The 16,503-nt window shown below is 41.2% G+C and overlaps 2 protein-coding genes across 3 annotated transcripts; both read right to left on the bottom strand.

Moving 5' to 3' along the window:
- Positions 1 to 398: 398 nt before the first annotated feature.
- Positions 399 to 8,419, bottom strand: slc12a8 (solute carrier family 12 member 8). Its single transcript, XM_049728093.2, has 14 exons — positions 8,160 to 8,419; positions 7,416 to 7,541; positions 6,911 to 7,057; positions 6,645 to 6,836; positions 6,342 to 6,573; positions 4,206 to 4,319; positions 3,908 to 3,995; positions 2,940 to 3,027; positions 2,477 to 2,623; positions 1,420 to 1,951; positions 1,223 to 1,320; positions 1,033 to 1,150; positions 898 to 958; positions 399 to 790 (listed from the first exon to the last, which is right to left on the bottom strand). Exons 2-14 carry the CDS (start codon positions 7,533 to 7,535, stop codon positions 622 to 624), a joined length of 2,106 nt encoding a protein of 701 aa, XP_049584050.1. The 5' UTR covers positions 7,536 to 7,541; positions 8,160 to 8,419; the 3' UTR covers positions 399 to 621.
- Positions 8,420 to 8,534: 115 nt separating this feature from the next.
- Positions 8,535 to 16,248, bottom strand: znf148 (zinc finger protein 148). Of its 2 annotated transcripts, none has more exons than XM_049728090.1 (7): positions 16,088 to 16,248; positions 14,425 to 14,760; positions 13,588 to 13,713; positions 13,365 to 13,488; positions 13,174 to 13,257; positions 12,974 to 13,092; positions 8,535 to 12,786 (listed from the first exon to the last, which is right to left on the bottom strand). In XM_049728090.1, the coding sequence occupies exons 2-7, from the start codon at positions 14,740 to 14,742 to the stop codon at positions 11,170 to 11,172; spliced, it is 2,388 nt and encodes a 795-aa protein (XP_049584047.1). In that variant the 5' UTR covers positions 14,743 to 14,760; positions 16,088 to 16,248; the 3' UTR covers positions 8,535 to 11,169. The 2 variants fall into 2 exon arrangements, with proteins under 2 accessions (XP_049584047.1, XP_049584048.1); XM_049728091.2 differs by lacking the exon at positions 16,088 to 16,248 and adding an exon at positions 15,350 to 16,022.
- Positions 16,249 to 16,503: the final 255 nt, after the last annotated feature.

Here is a 16,503-nt window from a genome sequence, read left to right as displayed (position 1 = left end):
AACAGAGTACTAAGTGCATGGATCACCACTTAACATAAATGATTGTATGCTCTACGTCAATAATTAAAGATGATTTGAGCAAATGTTTTATTTCCGTTCCCTACACTTGCTTGTGTTGTCATAGTCACTAGAATTAATTCACAGTTGGCTTTACAATTTTAGGGAATTGATGACTTTTTTGTTGTCCTTCCTACTTAGCACATTCAGATTCTTAAAATGTCATTTTGACACAAAATACTTTATTTAGTTGAAGCATAGGACATGTCTTGGCAATGTGCATCCACTCTGACAGCAGTGACGTCATTAAGTATAGCGTGCATACTTTATGATATCTGAAGATTGATGTGATATGTGGTTTCCTCCCGTTTCTAATCTCAACACCAAATGAGCAATAACTGTTGGAGTATAACCTTTTAATTCGTTTCGAACACATAGTCCTGTAAACAAGTTGAACAGTGACGGTACAATCTTATTTGATGTTCTTCTGCACATGAGGACAAAATTGTCTTGTTTGATTCAACTTCATTGAATAGATTTGCCCTCTCGCTCACACACACGCATGAACTCACATGCACTGCAATAATAACTAGTTAAGTTCCAACAACTGAGGTTGTGCTTAAGTTACCCATGAGGCGGTTGCAACATCACGTTCTTCTTGATGAACGAGGACTGGTGATAGCGGCTGCGAGACGCAAAGTCGGCATTTTCCTCCGTCAGCTGCTTAGTTCTAATACCGACCCCTGACAGAGATGGTGTCACTACAATTTCATCTCTGGGAGACGCCGTCCTCCTGGCACAAAGGCAAGAATGTGTCACTCATGTTCAAATTTAGAAGGACATTACTGAAGCAAAAAAATAAAAAATAAATCAATGCAAGGTAACAAAACCAAATGATACCTGCAAATCCTGTTGAATGTTGATTTGAGCCACGCAGGAAAACTGAATCGAGCCGCAACACCTGAAAATAAATTTGGGGGGGGAGAATTGAGCCCCAGCAGCTGCCAGACTGAATGATGCAAGTGTGAACGTCACCTCTGTGTAGTCCTGGGCTGGTTTTGCCAATGTAGAAGAAAAGCAGCAGTGCAACGACTATGTTTGCTAGTGCATAAAGCCAATGAATGATAAACATGATCAACAGGGAGCTCAAAGCCTGAAAGAGAACACACATATTATTCATTCACAGCAGATGGGAGCAAAAAGATGATGTTTGTGTAGAACTTACACCAAGAAGAGCCATCCAGTGGCTACTAAATTTGGCGTAGATTGAGTCAGGCTTGGGTTTGATTTCTAAATTGTGCTGCTCTGCTTTTTCTCCAGTGGCTGAAAAAAAATGTAAAGTGATTTTGATATCCACTCTATAACCCAAATAAATGTACCGAGACCTAGAAATGGATTGTTTGATCTCCATCTATGAAGCACCTATATGATTTTGGCCGGACGATGGATGTTCACCAAGACAGGTTTCTGCTTTCTCCACCTCAGGTGGCTGAATTTGTTTATTCGCAAAGACATTGCGCTGTGGGTCCAAGCCAAAACTGTCCATCAGCTTCTGCTTGGCCTCCTTGCTCTTTCTCCCACCGTCTGAAGTTTTCTCAGCTCCAGCAACTTCATCGAAGGCCGAGGGAAAGATCCGATCCATGTCCTTGGTGAACTCCATCAAAGTGTCCTTCCTTTGTGGACTTCCCTCTCCACTACCATAACCAGTCGCCGCGGTGTCAATCAAAGGCTCGGACATCTGTTTGGTGAATCTCCGTTGGCTGCTTTTGTCTTGATTCTTCAACTGGAAGGTCATGAAGACGCAGAAGTAGGAGTAGTCAATGAAGCTGTAGGTGAGCATGAAGTTGATGGTGACGATGGGTGCCAGCACGTTGACCTGGCCGATGAAAACGAAGGCCATGCTCAGCAGGCTGGTCAGGCAGATAGCTGCCACGGGAGTCTTGTTTGGGCCTTTCTGTTGGACAACTTGAAATAATTAGTCACAGCAGGGACCACATAGAAAATGTTTAATTGTCTATATATGCAAACGGTTCTCTAAATGTACATTAGCTAGCATTGCCTTCCTATCTGCCGGTTACATCAGTGCTGTTCTGTGTGCTTGGCAGAGGTCCAGAGCATACAGCAAAGCAGAGTCCAGCCTGTCGCCCTTCCTGCGTTTGTTCTGAACCTTTGATTTGGGCCAAGATGTCTCGGGCCTCATTCCAACCCACTGAGAGAGGTCAGACACTGCTGGCAGTCTGAGGGAAAGTGAGGGGCGGATGGGGTCGAGATGTTAACGCTCGGTGTATGTGTGCCACTCTTATGAAGTGGAGTTCACGCTCTCTAATTAGTGACTTTTTTTCCTGACGAGTCCGCCTAACTTTTTCCTCCAAAAATTCACGCTTATTTCATTTGCAGGGAATTTCACTGACCAATATATATGTAATAATTTCACTTTAGCTAAATCAAAGGGAATGTCCGCCCCACTGATCCAACCTACCCCCGTTCCCAGAAAGGCCAGCGCAGGGATGACCTTTTCTTGGGCGATGCACTGCAGGATCCTGGGCGCTCCATACAAGCCGCCCATGCAGGAAGCCAGGGAGGAGACGTAGAGCCCCAGCAGAAACAGGAAACCCACCAAGGAGACCTGAAGGAAGGGAGAAAACAAACAGAGGCTGGAAGAGGATGGGGTGGGGTGCGAGCTACACCCTGTTCAGTTCCGCTGTAGTCAGATCTTAAAAAAACAGCCAGAGCTAACCCCCGGATGAACAGGTCAAGGTTAATGAGTCGCTTTGTGATGTATTTAGCTTTAGTCATGACCGAGGCATGCGTTATGTCACAGAGTGATTTGTTATTAATACTCTGATTGCATGTGTTTGCAACATGTAGGTGGAAATAAACAAAAGTTGGTTGCTAGGCTCGTTTACAAAAGACAAGCCTAAATACATCTGTGGTAAAATTACCTTTTCTGCTATTAAGAAGTCGAAGCGCAGAGCTTCTCTAGTACATATGGCACCAAGGAGGAAGACGAAGACCAGATACAGGAACCACCTGTGGGTCACAGACAGTGCACCGGATTTATTCTACAACTGTATATATTACTGAAAAAAAATGTGCAGTGACATTTTGGGTATTTGAAAAAAATAAAGAGGAATTTGTGTTTATTCTCTTCATTGTTTTTGTTTTTTTTGAGACGTCACTAGTCTGTGATCTTTCCTCATGACTCAGCATGTATCGTCATGTGAGTAGAGCAGGGGTGACAAGCTAATTTTTTTTGCGGGCCGCATTGTAGTCATAGCTTCTTTCAGAGGGCCATTATGACTGTCAACCCAAATAAATGTATGAGAACCTCATATTATATACAGTAAAAGCTACAAAACAAACCGACAAATAACTCATTTTCAAATCAGATGAGTAAAAACTGGTCAAATATTTAAAAAAAAAAATATTAAAAGTGAAGACAATTTGCAATTCTAGTAATGACAGACGAATTTGATACACAATTTGTCTTCGCGGGCCACATAAAATGACGTGGCGAGCCATATTTGGCCCCCGGGCCTTGAGTTTGACACCTGTGGAGTAGAGTATTTTTGTTTGTATCACACATAAAAGTTTGAGAAAGTCATGAGTGAGCACTCTTTTTAACATTATGAGAAAAGTCATGTGTTGCTAAAGAGGAGGAAATGATTTTTTGAAATATGCGTATTTGTCAGCCTGCTAACTAATGCATGCTAACTGTTTACGTTTTTAAAAAATGGAGAAAATTTGAAAGTTTGCAACGTAAAAATGTAGTGCAATTGAAAATCTCAGATTTTTGGGGAGGTGATTTAACATCTTTTAATTCTAAAAATATTTTTTGACCTGTCCTGTCTCTGTTGAGCATTTTTGTATTTTACCATCTTGTGTGCCGCTAAGTGTGTGTTCATCATACGAGGTGAAAACCGCTGCCAGCGTTCCCAAAGGGATATTGTGTTCGGCCCGCTGCAGGTCTGCGCTCATGTTGAAGCCTGACATAACACCTACACGCACACACACATGCAACACACACACACACACACACACACACACACACACACACACACACACACACACACACACACACACACACACACACACACACACACACACACACACACACACACACACACACACACACACACACACACAAGAATGTAAACAACATTGAAAGACTTTTGTCTTGGCTTTAGTCAATGAGCAAGCACGCCCACCTGTAGCAGCAGGGAAGAAGACCCCGAAGATTGTAAAGAAATGTTCTCCCGGGCTATAATCGGGCAGCAAGTTGTGGCTGAGCAGACCAACAGAATAACCAATGAAACCATGCTCTAAAAGAGGAAGTAGCACAAACAGAAAGCCCGTCATTATGGAACCTCGCACCACGAGGACCAGCTTTTTCTGTGCATTGACAACATTTTTAAACTCCAACATGGTTGACGGACGATAATCACGTTTTAAATACTGCTGACCATCTTGATTGGATGTCTAACTAAACACAAACACCAAACATGTGTCTTTACTTTCAAACTATTTAGCGAATTTCTAAATTGCACAGGGACAGATTGCTCTGCATTGCTGGAGGCCTTTGCTTCACCAACACGGGACATTTCCCCCTTGATTATCTTGCGATGGGAAAGAATGTGTTCTCCCAGATTAATGACATGTTTATCCAAAAGGAAGTAACCACCCTTTTCAGAAGCTGTGCAGCTTCCAAGTTTGAATTAAAAAAAAGAGGAGACAGACGACATGTTAAAAAAAAAAAGTCTTAATTATCCTTAAAATAAAGATCAGTTTAGATCAATGAAAATTAGACAAAAGGTTATATTTTTTATAATGTGAATAAAGGGGTGTTAGTTAGAAGCTTTTTTTCTGGTAGTTTGCCAAATGTTGAAGTGCAGTTAAGGACAATCAAGTGACTACATCCATGGGAGGTGTGAGAAAGGGTGGATAAGAACAGAATGGAGTTCCTCTCTCTTGTGTTCAACTTTCGTCTTGAAACACACTGGAATGCAGATTCCATGTGTCTGAGGCCTCTCCCTCTGCTTGACCTCTTTGTCACCCACATTGTCAGGCTGCAAGGTCACAGCGGTGAGGCAGGTCCCACTGAGATGACTGGGAGCTAGCTGCACATTAGCGACCAGCGTAAAAAGCCGTGCTGGTTCCGAGGGTAGGAGGCTGGCCTCTCAACTGAGTTTTTCTTTCTTTGTCATTTTGCAAATATGTGGGTGAGTCTGGTTAACACCCTCAAGCCGTAGCCCGAGGACCACATTGGAGCTTTCTACGGGGAAAAGTCTTCAACTACACAGAAGGGCCTTACTCGCATGACGATGAGATTGTTGTGGTTGCGCAGACAATAACTTGGCAATGTCGGTGCGTTCGGAGTCAAAATGAATTACAAGAGAGAAATTCTTCTCCCATCGGGCTTGACAAAGCCTTGATGCATTTAACCACAGTTGATATAAGCAAATGGATGAACTTTTAACTTCGGGTTGTATTTCAGCAGAAATGGGAAATTAGTATGACTCAAAGTAATCAAGGGAACCTAAATATTGAAACAAAAAATGGAGCGCCAAATTACATCACCTCAACTCTCGGAAGCAACATTTATATAAGCGTGTCATGAACGTTGTGTCACAAAGTTTGGATTTGATTTACTGCACTGGTTATGGTGGGCGCTGAGGTTTGTCCTCCTTCGGGATGGAGCTGAGCGTTCATTGAGTGCATTCTAATCTCGGCTGATTCAACCAGCTAAGGGACCTGCTGGCCCCCTGCCAAATATGAGGTCACAACAACACGTAGCCCTTAACTGGAAAAACCTGGACATGCGATTATTTTAGGTAGTAATTCAATATTAGAATATATAATCTGCAGATGTGTGCATAATTAGTTACAAGATGTGCTTGCCATATAGTTGGATGTCAGAGAATTCCTTTCACACATTAAATATTTTTTCAACTTTAGATTGAAATAATACCTTTCTCTTCCTACTGGACAGGACATAGAACAGGAAATTCTACTTCCTGTGAGTCTACTCAAAAACAGAACCAACTCGGACAAAAATATTTTTTTTCAAAAAAATTCCAAATATATCAAACTGATTAAAAATATTGAAAATTGTTAAGACTTGAAATATATGTTTATGTTAAAGTGTCCTTCAGAATTTTGATCGTGATATCGGGTGGTAGTAGTGCGCCGCCTGCTGGTCTAATCAAATTACACATGCTGAACAGTGACACTCAAACCTACTTACTGTACAGTGAGTGCTCTTTGAACAGTAACTATTTAAAAAATATAATAATAATATTTTTTTTTAAAAAAAGATAAGCAAGAAAAGTGTTCGTCCGTCTTACCTGGGTCAAGGTGCGTGAAAGTACCAACGACAAAGTCCAGTGTTGAGACAGCCAGCACCGTCAGTAACAGCAGTTGGAGTCGCACAATCCACTTGACACCTGCCAGGTTGATTCCAAGCAGGGCGAGCAGTACAGCAGCTGACATTCCTCGCACCGCCCACTGGCTCTGAAGAGCCAGCAGCTGTGCTACCGACTCCGAAAAGCCAGTGATGTACAAGGCGCCGGCGACGCACTGTGGCAGAAGATGTGATCACACAGACATGACCCCCCCAAAAAAAGGTGTCGATCCAATTTGGGACTCACCTGTCCAAACACATAGAGAAGGCCCATGGTGCCCCCCACCCTGGCCCCAAGGACCGTGGAGATCATGGAGTACACACCTCCACTTCCCACTCCGCAGTACTCACACACGCCAATCCCAGACATGACTGTCACCAAAGCAAACAGAACCACCATGGAGACCAGGAGCATCCCGAGCAGCACACCTGTGTTGCCCTGGAAGATAAGTTAAACAAAACTGCAAAATTCATTTCTAAAAAAACAATAATAGTATAACAGCATGTACTCACCACTAAGTAGCCAGTACGCAGGAACAAAACAACACCAAAGATGTTAATCATGCACGTGGTGAAGACACCATCCCAGGTACCAAAAAGAACCGGCTCCCAAACAAAGAGTTTGATTCTCCACCATGGTTGACTGGACTGCTGAGAACCCTGGACAAAAGCTTACTTTATTAAAACCCATATTGACGTCATCATAATCATCATGCAACTGCAGGCCAATATGAAGATGTGCTTTGAAAGTATATTTTACTTTCCAGCATGTGGCTCACATAAGAATAATGAAAATACAACATTGGCTACCGCCACGTCAAAGCCAAACATGTATTTGAGCAGAGGGCGATGTCTTTAAAACAAACAAACGTAAACCCCGGTTTACAAGTTTCTATCCTCTGCGATAAAAGCGTGCATGTTTGCCTTGAGTCCTTTGCAGGTTTAATTATAACAAAACCACACTTTAGAATGACTAAACATGTAATACTTTTTAAGAAAATCATATTTGAAAGCTTACTTGTGCATCCTCGTGGAAAAGATCTTGCTCATGAGGGTCAGTGTTGCTTGGATTTGCCTCCTTCGGCAGGCCTGCTCCAGCTCCTGTCTGATCACAGGTGTGCACGGGTAAGGACTCCATTGTAACCTATAATGCACAAGTACGTAAGTGAGGAGCAGAATGTGAGCCATAGACAGGTAGGAATATTCAGGTTCCACGTCCTTGGGGGCTCAGGCAAGAAAGAAAGACAATGCCCTTCACCCTCAAACAATTAAAAAACAAAAAGAAGACGAGGGATAATCAACAATGTTTTCTATTAAATAACTTATAGACAAAGCTAAAAATAATTAAAGGGGCTCATTGGGGAGATTCCCGAAACCCAGTTATGTTATTGATGTGGACCAGTACCAGTTGTTATTCAGAGGCCCCCTTCCATCCACCATCAAGTAAAAAAAAAAAGGGGGGGGGGTGCGGTTGTCTGAGTTGTCTGCCTTTTTTCTTTTTTTTTACTGGGTATTTGAATTATGTATTAAAGAATAACATTTAAGTCTCTATAAGAAATTGTGTCAAGTGTATTCTGCAACGTTACAATAGCAGACACTCAAATTAAAGCACAGCCGAGAATTACAGTTAACGGAATGACATAACTATCAATAAGAAACTAAATTAATAAAATAATTAAGGCCCTAGTATATTAGGAAAAATCAAAACTGTGCCTTCGTGACATAATGTGGTTGAGTAATGGTTAAACTGATTTAAACCTACCTTTCAAAAAATATAATTAGTCCATGATGGGGATAAAATGATTATAAAAATAAGACTAACTTTTCCATGATCCGAGCGTATGTATCAATGTGGGCAGCAAGCAAAGAGACTGCAGCAGGTGTGCAGCAGAACTGAACGTTGCTTACTTTGTTTGCAGGGTGTTGCTGCTTTACACGATGATCCTCTATTGGTTTTGGCAATAAATCTAGTAGCTAGCTTGCCAATGAACACAGCTGAAAGGAGGCACATGCATGTCAGTTTCCTTATCTTTTTTTTTAGATAAATTAAAAAAACAAAAATAAAGGCATAGGAAAACTAATCATCAGACACTAAAAAAAAAAAAAAAAATGAAAGCCAAAGCCAAAAATTCCAATGTATTTTTTGGGAAACATTTTATTCATGTGGACATGACACAACAATCAAGAGAACAACTGAATCAGATTGTTTACAAATCATCATATATTGCAGAATTCTAACAGTATGGGCTTACTCAATTGAAATTAATCCGCTACATTTAAAGCAACACCCCATTCGTCAAACGGGTTCGCTTGCTCCGACAACTTTGTGACCATGCAGATAAACCTTTTTCATTGACTCCTTCCCACAGTGAAGTTATGAGAAGATGTCAGGCTGAGATTCACATTGAAATAAGATGACACAAACCACTTTTACAGAGACGACTGAGTGTATAGTGAGTGCTTATGATGTACCATACATATCAGTGCCTTAAATTTCATGGTTCAAAAATAGTATACTGTATATATATATATTTATATATATTTTTTTCAGTTAGAAAGACATAACCCAGATGTTTTTCCATACAGAACTGGTAATTTTCACTAGCTTATACAAGGACACTTATGGCCAAAAATTGGGAGGGGGAAAAAACAAAAACATGGTGCTGCCATTTTAACTCATAAAACTCAACCACATTTTTATTTGCTTAATTGAACTCAAAATCGTCCATAAACGATTCATCTTTTTTTTTTTTTTTTTTTTTTTAGCAAGTACAAGAATTATTCAGGTCATCATTGTGCTTAAAAGTGATTTACAAAGGCCATTTACAACCGGAAAATTTCAAGCAGATTTTAGTGACGTGTCTTTTATGGGGGGGAGAGAGTTCAGGAAAAGTCATCGAGATGTCCGATCCACTGCATTAAATTACAAGCATAACCATCTAAATTCACCTTAACCTGTCACCAACACACTATACAGAAAAGACTTTCTTCGATATCACTGATTACATCCTTTATATACAAATCTTATAAGGAAACCGATTTATTGTCAAATCTACTCAATGTGGCAAAAAAAAAAAAAACATTAAAAAAAATCTTATGCTTCTAGAGAGAAACAATAGTTTTGCACAAACAACACACAGCTATAAGGGTACTCATCGGAACTCAAAAATATACAATGTATTTACAGGATCTACATATATAAAAAGGGAATGTAAAAGGAAAAAATACATTATTTGATGATTATTGGTGCCGCCTGTCCCTGATTGTCAATGGAACTTATTGTGATGGCCTAAAAGGTCAGTGTTTAACACAATAGCACCTTAAGCATCACTTTGAAACCCCTCAGCAGTGATTTGACAGGGGTGAAAGGAGGGGGGGGGGGGGGGGGGGGGGGGGGGTCACTCAAACATTAAATTTAAAAGCATAAGGTTTCGGAAAAGTCTGCTCTAAAAAGATTTTTTTATGTTATAACATCACTATTCTTTATTTGTATAATTTGTCATAGGGGGGCGCTTCCATCACATGGTTGTTTCCCCAAACAGACGAATCGTCTTCGTTTCAAAGATTTAATGCAAAAACATTTTTTCAATTAGTACAGGATTTTTCCACACTGTGATACAAAGTACTACATTCTTTCTGTAGTGAAAAATGTGCAAAATTGTGCAGACGTCCAGCACAATCTTATTAAGTCATTTCACTACAAATTTCTTCTAGGGAAGTGTGGGCACATCTAATTTTTGTGGGCGGGCGTGTGTTTTCACTTGCCCCCCAAAAAATGCAACAAGAGTCAAGTGGCAACATCGTTGACAGTATTATAGTGATGGCGTCGTCTCAGGAGGCAACAAGTGAGCAGTTGTACAGCTGGATTAAAAAAAAAAAAAAAGATTTCAATCTTCACTTTTTTGATCAATGATCAACTAGGGGAGGTAGCCAACAGCAAAAACCAAAACTGGTGTGTGAGTAAGCAAAAGTGACAAAAACATAAATATGTATACCAATATGGCATCTTTTTTAACTGTCTTATTAAGGTTTGATCTACAGCAGCGTGGAGTAACAATTGTAAAGTAAAAATATTTTGATTGACAAATACTTAGGCTGAATGCTACAAACAAATGCAGATAAAATAAAACATAACATTACGAATCAATCATGTTTACTTAATTTCCAAATGTACTAACCTTTTGTATATACCACCTTGTGGTATAATGTTAAAAATGCGACACGTAGCATTTAGCCTACAAGTACCAGTATGTTCAAACACATTTGCAAATAAGTTTAAATGTACTTAAATACGTTCAAATGTTTTCACAAATGAATTCAGTCAAAATACTTTTACTCCACATCGGCAGGTCCATGCTTCTGTATTTATCACCTAATCTCTCAATGCAAATTCTAACATTTTTAAAAGGGCGCTGCCAATTTTAGCAACAAATATGTGTGAATAAAATCGCAAGTACGTTCGAACGTATTTTCCAGTCAAAATACTTTTACTCCATATCTGCCGGTCCGTATTTCTGTATTTATCAATGTAATCTCTCAATGCAAATTAAAACATTTTTAAAGGGGCACTGCCAATTTTATCACAATTACCAGTATGACAAGAGCTCAATTACCACATAAAAATATTTTTTGTCTATTTTTTTTTTTTTTTTTTAACACCAAAAGGCCTAAAGAAAGAATAGAAATGCAATGAGATGTGCTTTGGCAAAGCAGGTGAAATGGGATAAAGTGCTGCAGAAATTATTAATGTCATGATCGCACCACACTTTTCTTCAACCAAAAGTTTCGCTTGATGAAACGTCTGGGGAGGAGTTCAATTGGGACCTGCTCTCAGTGACTCTCACTAAAGGAAACTCGGAAAAGTCTGTGCCGTGCGATCGCAGACTTACTTGTCCATTGGCGCCTGTGAACTGTGACGAGGTACCAGATCTCGAGGTCTGGAAATGAGACTTGAAGTTTGGATCAAAAGCGCTAATTTGAAAGGTCTGCAGTGTTGCTGGGGAGGAGTCCGTCTTTTTGGGAGGTGACACCTGTTCCAGGAAGTCCTCATCAGAGGGGGACACCGTGGAAGGGGGAGTGGTTTCATCGCCCGAAAATGAAAATGAGTGCTGAGAGTCCCCCACCAGAAGTCCAAAGTGTGGTTTCTCCATGGTGGATCTCAACGGGGAACTGGTCCCCGATTTGAACCTACTAGGCGACGGAAACTGTTTCTCGGTGGAGAACAGCGGCTGCCCGGCTAAGGTTGGGTTTTCCGTCACCAAGCTGAGGCTCTGGCTCGTCAGGTAGCTGTCGTTCTGACTGGTCCTCTCCAACGCCTGCTGGAGAAATTTGGAATATTCTTGCAAGAGGCTGGCCTTCTCGCTCGATGGCTGAGTCTGAGCGCTGGCGACGCCGAGGCTCTCGGCAGGGCTGCCGTCCGAAACGTCTGAGGAATTAATAGATATGCTTGAGGTCACCTCAGTATCGGCCACGCTGAAGGAAATTTCCGACTGGCCGTTGGCTTTGTTGGAGTAGTGGTCCAACAGAGTCTGAAGAACCTCATCGGGCAACACGTTCCTATCATGAATAGACTTAATCTCGGCGTTAATGGGCTGAGGTTCCAGAATGGTGGCGGGGACCGTTTCGTCGATGACCGCCGACACCACCGTTTGGGTTACGGTGGGCTGAGAGGAGATGCCGCTCGCGTTCAGGCCGTAATCGCGAGTGTTGTTGGCCGCGTGAAGGTAGCGTTTCTTCTTGAGGAACTGCATGGCGTCGTCGTAGTTTGTGCTGCTGGACGCAGGCTTTGTCGGAGTTTCCACTGCTTCCGTGGTGGTCACTTCATCTAGAAGGCTTTGCTTGTCCACAATTTCAAAGGTATAATGTGTAACTTTGTTGTTTTCCTCAAATGAGGACAGAGTAGCCAAGCAAGGAGCTTGTTCGCCAGACTGTTTGAATCTCCTCTTGGAGACCTTCTTCAAGACTAGTTTAGGGGTCGACGCCTCGTCGGGGGATAAGTCTTGCTCTCGATGTTGGCTGGTGGTTTCTTCCGGAAGCTCCACTGAGTATTCCCCGATCACATACTCGTGTTTGACTTTGGAGGACACGGCAAATAGAGGCAGAGCTTCACTTTTAGTGAGTCTCTCCTCCTCTTTCACTTCAGTTTCTTTAACGGTGGCCGTGAGATCTTCTGCTTGGCCACTAGTGGACGAGCACGAACTGTCGGATTTGTTTTCGGAGCACTTTTGTCGCTTCTTCTTGGGTAAGGCGCACTCTTTGGTGAGAAAGGGGCTCAAGGCATCCGGTTCGTGCAGCGCTCCACTTTTACTGGCAGCCTTGTTGCTCTTTCGTTCTCGGTTTTCGTGGCACATTCTTCTGTGCTTTAAAACACGGTCGGTTCTGGAGAAGTACTGTGGATGAAGAAATAAAAAAAAAAAAAAACATTGAACTGCAGCTAAAACTAAAGTATGATTAAACTTCAAGCAATTTCTATTTGAGGGGAGTTCGCTATTCGAGGACATACAGAAATCTGATCCTCAACCTCTTTTGTATTAAATTCTTAACATACACCACATGAAAGCAGCCAAAAAAAGTAACCTGGTGACAGTAGTCGCATTGGTAAGGCTTCTCCCCGCTGTGTGTCCGTTTGTGTCTCTCCATGTGATACTTCTGGATGAACTTCATACCGCACTCATCGCAGCGGAAAGGCTTCTCGCCTAAAAATAATTATATACTTAAAAAAATAAAAAGGGGGACGTCGCTAGGGTCAAATAGGATTTTTGGGTTGGACCACTCACCGGTGTGGATTTTTTCATGTCTCTGGAGAAGGTATTTCTGAATGAAGCGCATGTCACACTGGCTACACTGAAATGGTTTCTCGCCTATAATTAAAAAAATAATAATAATAATACATAGCAAGAGTTTAAATGGAATTTCATATACATTTATTTTAATTGCACGTTGATTATTTTTGTTAATATATAAATACCTGTGTGAATGAAGACATGCCTCTGTAGATGGTAGTTGGTTCTGAACGCCGCATTACAATGATTACAAACATGGCACTTGGGGCTTTGGATGCCAAATGAACCGTCCTCATTAATGCTAAGAATCTGTAACGGCAAAATGACGCAGAAGATATATCAGTAGACGTTTCAGTCTACCATCAAACGTACTTGGCTAAGAGAAGGCTGTTGACTTTTCTTTTCTACCTTTGCTGGTGAACGCTGTTTCCTTTTCTTCTTCTTAGGACACACAACCAGGTCCTTGACTACTTTTTTGTCCTTCTTCATCTGTAGTGGGTGCTCAGTCAATTTTAATTCTTGCTTAATGCTCAGCTGTAACAGAAGGAGCATAGACAAGAGAGGACATTCAGCTTGACCCAAACCAATGTGATGATAATTAACCAATCACGAAGATGCCTTACAAGAGAGCAAGTTCTCATGGTTCATTCAAGCCCCTGCAGAAGCTGCGCTTAACATTGCTAATATTTTTACAGAACTTATGCGCGGTACACACGCATTCTCCTGACTTCTGTAATTAAATTTACAAGATGGGGTCACATGGGGATCAATGTGAATATTTTTAGATACTGGGAATGTCTAATAGAACTGCAGTGCAGCGAGAGGCCATAACTTGCCTTTTTTTTTTTTTTCCCTCCCCCTATTGCCTTTAGCTTTTGTGTTACTCACCATTAGTTATCATGAAGAATGTGCCATAACAATACCAGTGTTGGTTCTGAACATACTTGGGGGACTAAGGCCTCTCTCTTTCTCTTTCACAACTGATAACATTCACTATGGCAGCCTGGGATTTTATGCAGTCTCCTTTATTGACTACAAGTTGCTTGTTGGTAGTCTATTTTTGGAGCTCAGTAAACAAAATGAAATGCTTTGAGTCTAAACCAGTGCTTCTCTTTTTGCTTTTCCCAGGAAGAATATTTCACGCTCCCCAACGACTATAAATAGTCTAAGAAAATAATAATAAATAAATAAAACTTTTGCACAGTGCTGTATATACACCGGCGCTTTTAATCGGCATGAACTCACAGGCAAGCAGGGCAACTTATGGGTGAGCTTCAAGGGGAAGTGCACCCCCACCTCTCCTCCATCTTCATCATCTCCTCCACTATTCTTGGACATTTCCTGCATCATCAGCTGCTCGGGAGGTACCAGGTCATGAGTCACCAGGGAGCTCACGGTCAAGTTTTCATCCTCATCCTCGTCGTCATCATCTTCCGCCAACAACGGGTGGTCCGCCAGAGATCGTTCCCCGAGCGTCATCACCAGCCCGACTCTGCCGCCGCCGTCTATCCCGCTACTGCTGCACTTAAACAGCATGCCCTCCAACTTGTCCTCAGTGTTCATCTTACATAGAGTAGCTTACTGTAAAAACAGGAGACATGAGATAACTGTTACAATCAAAGTTAAATATTTGCACTGATGATGTTGATGCATCCATCCATTTGCTATAGAACTTGTCCTCATTAGGGTCAGGTATTGCCTATTTGTTTGAAAGCAATCATGCAAACGCCACACAAACTAAGAACCTCAAAACTAGTATCCATCCTAAAACTAGTAGAAACTTGTGTAACAGGTCAACGATCTGAGAAATGTTCTCCACACTGGAATAAGACAAGAACTACTTTGTCTCACTGAAATAGTGATATTCTGTTCTTGCAACTCATTAAAAATACAATATGCAAGGCCACAATATTACATAAGTTATGCAAACATGGATTGAATAAAACATTTGAGCATTCTGTACAAGTAAGTGGTGATTTGCATGTTTCTAGAAGCGCTGACAACACACGTTGGTTAGACACTTAGTAATTTCAACATTCCACTTGTTTTGACGTTTCTAAAACGAGACACCACTTGCGAGCCATTAATGTAGAACCGTTAGCGTTTGCTAAATTAGCTCATCGGGATTTTTCCTTGACGTTTGACAATAATGCATCGAGTAAAGACATACTTGGGTGACAGAATAGCAACTGGAAACTCGGCACTGCTTGTTTGCATGAGTGTTTCCAACCTCTGTATTGTTGATGTAAAGTGGGCTCGGGTGATCTGGTTGCTAAATGGCTAGTTAGCTATGCTTGTCAATGCTGTAAAGTTTAGAACACCCACTCGGAAACACGGAGTAAATTTCAAGATTAAAGTTATCTGACGACTTAAAGTGAGAAAAAAAACATTATTTTGAATCATTAAATATTACACCACAGTTTCGTTACAGTAAATAGAGGCACATTTATTCAAATGTAATATCAAAGGTTGATTTTCTATCAAGTACATCACCACGTAGATTTTATTTTGGAAGTGTGCCCGGAAAATGCTCACTGATGTTGTGGAAAATAACTCGGCCTGCTAGAGGGTAGCTGGCTAGGCTTCTAGCAAGTTGCAGCTTGTTTAACGTCAACGGTGCATATAACCACTTGCGTTGTTTCTCGCCACATGCGACAAATGACCTCTAAAATTGGCGTGTATGTAACGCACATTCAACAACATCCGCTAGAATTATTGACCAAATATGTAAGAGGTGCGCTTCACTGCAGCGCTAGTAGCACCTTACCTTTCCTAGCTCACTTCGCTCAATAGGCCCCATAGACAGTAATCGGTTAGTAAAACTCGATAACTAGCTAGCTCACTGAAGCTCACACGACACCGCAAGTCTCAGTTGGCACATAAAATGATATTCAAAATCTCTTCTTACCTGCAACTCGCCCTTTAAGCCCGAGTAGCTGTCATGATTGCCTTGCAGGACTCAAGTGTACTCAGTGTGCGGAATAATCAGATATCTCACGTTTCACGAACACCTGAAAATATGGATTTGTCGCCACCAGGTGGCTAGTATGTGTTAGTGTACTGAACAATGTGAGCTGTTGCTCTTTAGTTAAACATATCTCTAACCTGTTTGTTTGTAGTATTCTGTAGTATTCGCACAAAAATATATATACAAGTTAAATTTATGAAAAAAAAACTTTGGGGGGGGGGGATTATTTCGTAGAAAAAATGGGTTGTTTTGAACAAAACAACCAAGGAAAGACCCAACTTCCCGAGTTGTTAATTTTTTTAAACTAAAATTTGGTTGTTTTTGAGCAGCTTTAAGGTGTGTAACATTAAAGATGC

This window comes from Syngnathus scovelli, chromosome 8 (genome assembly GCF_024217435.2).
Source record: "Syngnathus scovelli strain Florida chromosome 8, RoL_Ssco_1.2, whole genome shotgun sequence".
In the NCBI taxonomy this organism is placed as follows: Eukaryota; Metazoa; Chordata; class Actinopteri; order Syngnathiformes; family Syngnathidae; genus Syngnathus; species Syngnathus scovelli.
Note: the sequence above shows the minus strand (reverse complement) of the source record. Positions and strands in the feature narration are given on the sequence as shown.

What these genes read in the sequence shown, in the direction of transcription:
- slc12a8 (XM_049728093.2), bottom strand. Translation starts at nt 7,535, where the DNA reads ATGGAGTCCTTACCCGTGCACACCTGTGATCAGACAGGAGCTGGAGCA. An exon ending in CTGGCAGCGGTTTTCACCTC is followed by an intron (nt 3,028 to 3,907) that starts GTATGATGAACA and finishes TGTGACCCACAG; the next exon opens with GTGGTTCCTGTATCTGGTCT. An exon ending in ACTTCTTAATAGCAGAAAAG is followed by an intron (nt 2,624 to 2,939) that starts GTAATTTTACCA and finishes CCCTTCCTTCAG; the next exon opens with GTCTCCTTGGTGGGTTTCCT.
- znf148 (XM_049728090.1), bottom strand. Translation starts at nt 14,742, where the DNA reads ATGAACACTGAGGACAAGTTGGAGGGCATGCTGTTTAAGTGCAGCAGT. An exon ending in ATAAGTTGCCCTGCTTGCCT is followed by an intron (nt 13,714 to 14,424) that starts GTGAGTTCATGC and finishes CTTCTGTTACAG; the next exon opens with CTGAGCATTAAGCAAGAATT. An exon ending in AACAGCGTTCACCAGCAAAG is followed by an intron (nt 13,489 to 13,587) that starts GTAGAAAAGAAA and finishes TTGCCGTTACAG; the next exon opens with ATTCTTAGCATTAATGAGGA.